Source organism: Chelonia mydas, chromosome 9 (assembly GCF_015237465.2).
Source record: "Chelonia mydas isolate rCheMyd1 chromosome 9, rCheMyd1.pri.v2, whole genome shotgun sequence".
In the NCBI taxonomy this organism is placed as follows: domain Eukaryota; kingdom Metazoa; phylum Chordata; order Testudines; family Cheloniidae; genus Chelonia; species Chelonia mydas.
Genome location: NC_057855.1, coordinates 63,781,623 through 63,787,095, shown reverse-complemented (window position 1 = coordinate 63,787,095; position 5,473 = coordinate 63,781,623). Strand labels below are relative to the sequence as shown.

Sequence of the window (5,473 nt, the reverse complement as noted above, 5' to 3'; positions counted from 1 at the left end):
TGTTATTTCATAACCTCATCTGTACTTTGCTCTCAGGTGCCAGCTCTGCTCATGCAGAGGTTACTGACCCAAAGCTAGAAGCAGAACTAGATTCCCAAAACTGATGACTCTCTAATGTTGTAGCTGCCACTAAATGATGTGGTTTTTTGGATCAGATTTCATTATGGAGTGTGATCCCTTCACCGTGGCACTTACTTTGTTGGGTGGGAGGGATTATAAATCTGGTTTTGGTAATTCCTTAAAATGCATTTGCTCAGTTACCAAGAGTGCCCCATAAAGCATTGCAGCTGATTGCCACAGAAGCAGCATAGCGCATGTGAGAGACTAACTACAGGGACAGGTATGAAAGCCTGAAACTGTAACTGGAGGGAGAGTTCAAGAGTTTCTCACAGATTGCTTATTGTAAGGATGGTTGTGACTTGGCTACTGGTTTTAGTGCCTGAAAGAGGAGTATATTCTGTTCTCTCCTCTTTGCATTTGATCTCAGAAAAGTCCTACTGTTATTCTAAGGGTATATCTACTCTGCACAGTATAGATACTCCTGCTTGTGCTGGGGCTCTGAAACCTGGCAGGAGTAGGGGGTCTTGGAGCCCAGCAGGGAATGTCCATAATGCTATTTTTAGCCCCAGAGCCCAAGTCAGTTGACCCAGGCTCTGAAACTCAGTGTCTTGGGTTTTTCTTTGCAGCGTAGACATACTTTGTGGTGTGAATTTACATACAAGAATCAGAAAGCTGTTGTTTAGAGGTTAGCCCTGCCCTAGGATTGGCTGAAGAAAATAAGAGTTGACTGGTCTCATTGGCCCAGACGCTTGTTCTCTGGAGGATACCAGTTGTAGGAGATTGTAGTGGAAACTAGCCTATGCCTATAAACCAGCTCATATATCTAAATAGTGGCTCAGATCACTCTAGACAACTGCTACAAAAGATGAAGGGCAGCTATGGGACTTCTCCCCTGGGTAGGTAATACACAGACAACTTACATTGGTAAGCACTGTCACCTGATGAGGCATACTAAAGTACTGCTTTACCACCTTCCACTGCAGAACGCAGAAGTGGTAGTCACAACTATGCTCAGGAAACAGGCAGGAACATGATTTAGTAATTTATTTGGGGTTTCCAGAAAAGAGTAGTAGCACAACTATGCTTTTCAGTTGCTGGTTTTTCAGTAACCTGTGTAAGAGGAAATGGAAGGTCTCTTTCCTATGGGAAAAGTTGTTTGGTTCAGAAACCCCAACTAGAATCACTCCTCCTGGTGTTAGTCTCTACAAAGGCACAGAGGATCAGATGGTCATGAGAACAAATTACCTTCTGATGAGAGGTAGTCTGTTTGTATAGAGGTTTTTGCCTAAAGAAATCTGCACCATTTTATCTGCTTTGTGCATGAAGGAGACTTAACCCCTTTTCACAGTAGATTTACTCAGTGGTGGATTTCTTTACATTTTTTAGTTGGCAGAGGAGCTGATCCAGTCACAGAGGCCTTGAAACAGACCACTGTAAACAACAAATCAAGAGTTCACAATAAGATATACAGGCTTTCTAGTCAGAACAGATCCATTGTGTTTAACTGTAAGAATTACCCTGCATATTCTCTCCCTGCCCAAAAATTATTTTATGGTGAACAGAATGGAGGAGGCAAGGAATGTGCAGAGAGAGAGAGAGGGGCTGCACCCAATGGCAGAGGTGAAAGGTGGGTCTGACATCCACACCAGCCCTCCTACCTAAACACAAGAAGCTAATTTTAAAAATTGATCCAATGAATATTTATTCCAATGATCAGGAGAAAGCAGTTTATGGAACAAATCAATTTGAACAATGTTGCAATTCTAGTTGAAACAACTGTTACTTGGCCACAAAGTGAGGCTTAAAATCTCTTCCCAAAGCTACATCCTTGGGCAAGTTCTTCTCCCAAAGGATAAGCTATACTGGGGCAGTCCTGCAACTCAAGCGGTTGTCCTTCCCTAGCCATGCCTCACAAGCATGTAGAAGGCACAGATCAACTCAGCTGCAGTCTGGTTCTAAGACCAAGATTCACTAGTCTCAGGCGAGGGTTAATCATAAAAACGGATTGTGAATACAGGACCAGTTAAGGTGGTCCCCTTCCTAAGCTTCACTTAGTGTTTCATTCCCCACTGTCTCCAGTACTTGAATACTTCCTCCTAGATATCCCAGCGTGCTCCCCCAGTTAAACATTTTGGAGTTAGTGTGCTCGACCTAAGGAGTTCCGTCCACACAATCCCAGTGTGAAGCTTATGTATGAAAGGTAGTCAGTGGGAATGAGAACAGTACACCGTCAAGTAGAGTAGTAAATGTGCATCTGTTACAAGCTCTCTTGTCTAGCTGTGATTTTCACAAGATTGGCATTTTAAAGGACAAAACAAAAAACTGATCTCAGCTCATTCAGATGACAGGACACTCTAGAATCTGACAGAGGAAGGAGCCAACCTCCCCACAGCTTGTCTTCTATAGCTGTCCCATCAGCCGCTCTCCTTTTTCTCTCTCTCTCCCATTTGATGTGCAGTTCTTTTTATTAAGGAAACAGAGAAGTCCATGCCCTGTTCAGTCAGACAGGCTCTCTGAGAAGGCTGACTTGGATTTCTGTGTCTGCTCCAACCGGTTCAGAATAAACTGACTGGTATCTATGAAGCGCTCAACACAGTTCACAAAACAGGTCTCTGCCCGACTGTCCAGCTTGGGCCCAGGCTTGTCCATGCATTTCTCCTGCTCGAGACATGAAAAGAACCAGTCAGAAGAGGAGTCAAGAAAGGATCACCCACCTACTAAGTTAACACTTCCCAAAAGAAACGGTGGTTGTTTGGAACAGCAGATCCATCATAGGCAGTAGCTTTGGCAAGGGGGAGGTTCCTGTCTCTCTCCCACTTACTGCACACTTAGCATGCTTTGCCATAATGCTTATGGGCCCACTTTACAGCCAAACCTAAATAAGCTGACACCTAGAAGCCTGAGAACTAAGTCAATTAATAGGGTGAAATGTACGTGTGTTGTCAAATTTCCCTTAGGCTTTGTCTGCCCAATAGCATTAGGTCAGCGTAAGCATCTTACATCACCCTACCTCTGTAAGAGTCTATACTAAAATGCAGATCCCACCAGTGTACCTTGCTCACTCCAACTTAACTTCACCTCCGCAAGAGGCGTAGCACTTAAGTTGATGTAGTTAGGTCGATGCTGTGTCAGTGCAGACACTGTGTTGCTTACATGGACTGTTGTTGCCTTTCAAAAACCCTAAAATGCCCCATGCTGGCAGTTAAATCGATGCATGTGCTCCTGGTGAGGACATACACCTCTGACACAAGGAGCATAGTGTGGATGTGTAAAATCAGTTCAATTACTGAGGTGATTGTGAATCCACATAACTCTGTAGATGAGACTTTCCCTGAGTGTACACAGACACACCTGCCCCCTCTTAGCTTGCTCCTGCTGCTGCCTTGTCCATCGAGGTTTCCAGCTCCTCCTGTACACCTCCCTTCACAGAAAGCTGCACCTCTGCTCTCCTTGCATTTCCTACAAAGAGTGGCAGCACCAGCCATTTTGTACCTGGCTTCTCCCCTCCTTGGCAAGGGTCAGCAGTTACTAAAACACTACTAATTTGTCCAGAAATTCTGCCTACCCATGGCAAATAGCCGAGACTCTACTAGTTTGACACAGTACACCCAGTTTCCTCTTATCCTCATGTTCAGCACATATATGTTCCATTTACAAGTCAAGATGATTTCCCTAACAGCCTGAGAATACAGATCCCAATGCTGCTTCTGCTACTCTGTCTCACTACCAGGAGTAAAGATGCTGCAGTCTCTAGCTGACAGTTGTTTCTGGGGCTAGAGTCTAAGGGCAGCTCCCTGGCTCTATCCCAGGGGATAATTAGTTATATAGCCGCGTTCCCTCCTAAACACTGGTTTCAAGGACTCTCTGGATACACTACCCTAAAGGTCTCAGGGTAATGGGCCCCTCATCCCTGGGTTCACACCTGCAGTCTCCTTGTGATGTGATGGACTTTTGGATAAACGCTGAAATTTTGTCTTGCGTTTCCCTCTTCATCGCCCAGACGGGTTACCGGGACTGGACGTGCCTGCATATTCTCCAGTAACCGCCCCACCACGCCGTACTGGGGGGGTTCCTACCCCTCCCACACAGCGGGCCTCGTGTTGGTCCCTAGACCCCTCTACTCTCCCGGACGCGCTCAGTCAGCACAGCCCCAGAGGGAGGAAGGGGCTGGGGGACATATCGGCAAGGGCCGCACCTGCGAGATGCACGGGGGTCGGGGACCCAGATCACCCCCGAGCGGGGATGGGGAGAGTGATGGGCCCCCATTCCCTGGGGGAGGCGGGGAGCCTCTGGAGCTGCCTCCCGCTCCCTCCCTGCCGGAGACCTGCCCAGCCCGCTCGGCGCCGGCCCCTACCCAGCACAGCTCGGTCATCTGATGCACCAGCTGCTGGAAGCGCTGCTTCTGCGTCTCCACCTCGATGAAATGCTGCAGCTGCGGGTCGGTGGCGCCCAGGCCCGCGGGGGACGAGGCCTCCATGCCGGGCTCCAGGCACACACCTCGCCGCTGGGAGCGAGCGAGCGACCTTCACGTGTCTGCCAGCAGCTTGCCCAGAGGGGGATGAGCGCCTCACTACGCATGCTCAAGTGGGCAATCATCCGCACTGCGCATGCTCGGAGCGTCCCGCAATCTTCAGCAATGCGAATCCTCACCATTACCCCTAGACTTCCAGAGCGCACTCTCGTGACGTAGCCAGTGACGAACCAATCCCCGCGCGGCGGATGACCCAAGGCGCGCGCGTTCATTCACTAAGGGTGGGGGTTGGTGTTTAGAGCGAGTGTGGAGGGCGGGCTCAGCTTGGGGGTGGAAACAAAGCGCCTCTCTGCAGGTTGGGGGAGGGGAAGCTGCTGCTGCTGCTGCTGCTGCTGCCGCTGCCGCTGCCGGGCCGGGAGGGGCGGCGCGGCGCAGGGGAAGGTGTCCGCGGGCAGCAGCATCGGCCCCGCCTCAGGGTGCGGGCAGGCGCGCCCCAGCCAGCTCGTGGGGCCGGGGTAGAGTGACCAGGTGTCCCGATACCTGTGGCTTTTTCTTGTATAGGCGTTAGAGTTGCCGACCCTCCAGGATTGGCCTAGAATCGGCATTGGTCTCCCGGTGACTGCTGAAAGCAAGCCCAGAGAGCGTAATCGGATAGTTTAAGAAAATTAGGTTAGGTCATTTTCAGGGGAAAAAAATCTCCTGAAATAGCTTTAGTCACAGTTGGCAAACCTAAGAGGTGTCTATTACCCCCCCCCCCACACCCCGTCCCGATTTTTCACACTTGCTGTCTGGTCCCCCTACCTGCGGGAGACGCACCCCAGCCAGCCTGTGCATGTGGGGCTGCGTGGTGGGCCCTAGGGAGGCGTGCCTCAGCCAGCCCATGCCTGTGTGGCTGGGGGAGGGGGCTTGGGCCCAGGGCCCTGCGAGATGTGTCCTAGCCAG

General features: G+C 50.0%; 1 protein-coding gene across 1 annotated transcript; it reads right to left on the bottom strand.

Moving 5' to 3' along the window:
• Positions 1–1,745: 1,745 nt before the first annotated feature.
• On the bottom strand, positions 1,746–4,746 carry TIMM8A (translocase of inner mitochondrial membrane 8A). Its single transcript, XM_007072807.4, is given in 3 exon segments — positions 1,746–2,718; positions 4,415–4,579; positions 4,582–4,746. Coding segments are annotated over 3 exon segments (459 nt in total). The 5' UTR covers positions 4,714–4,746; the 3' UTR covers positions 1,746–2,556.
• Between the last annotated feature and the right edge of the window lie 727 nt (positions 4,747–5,473).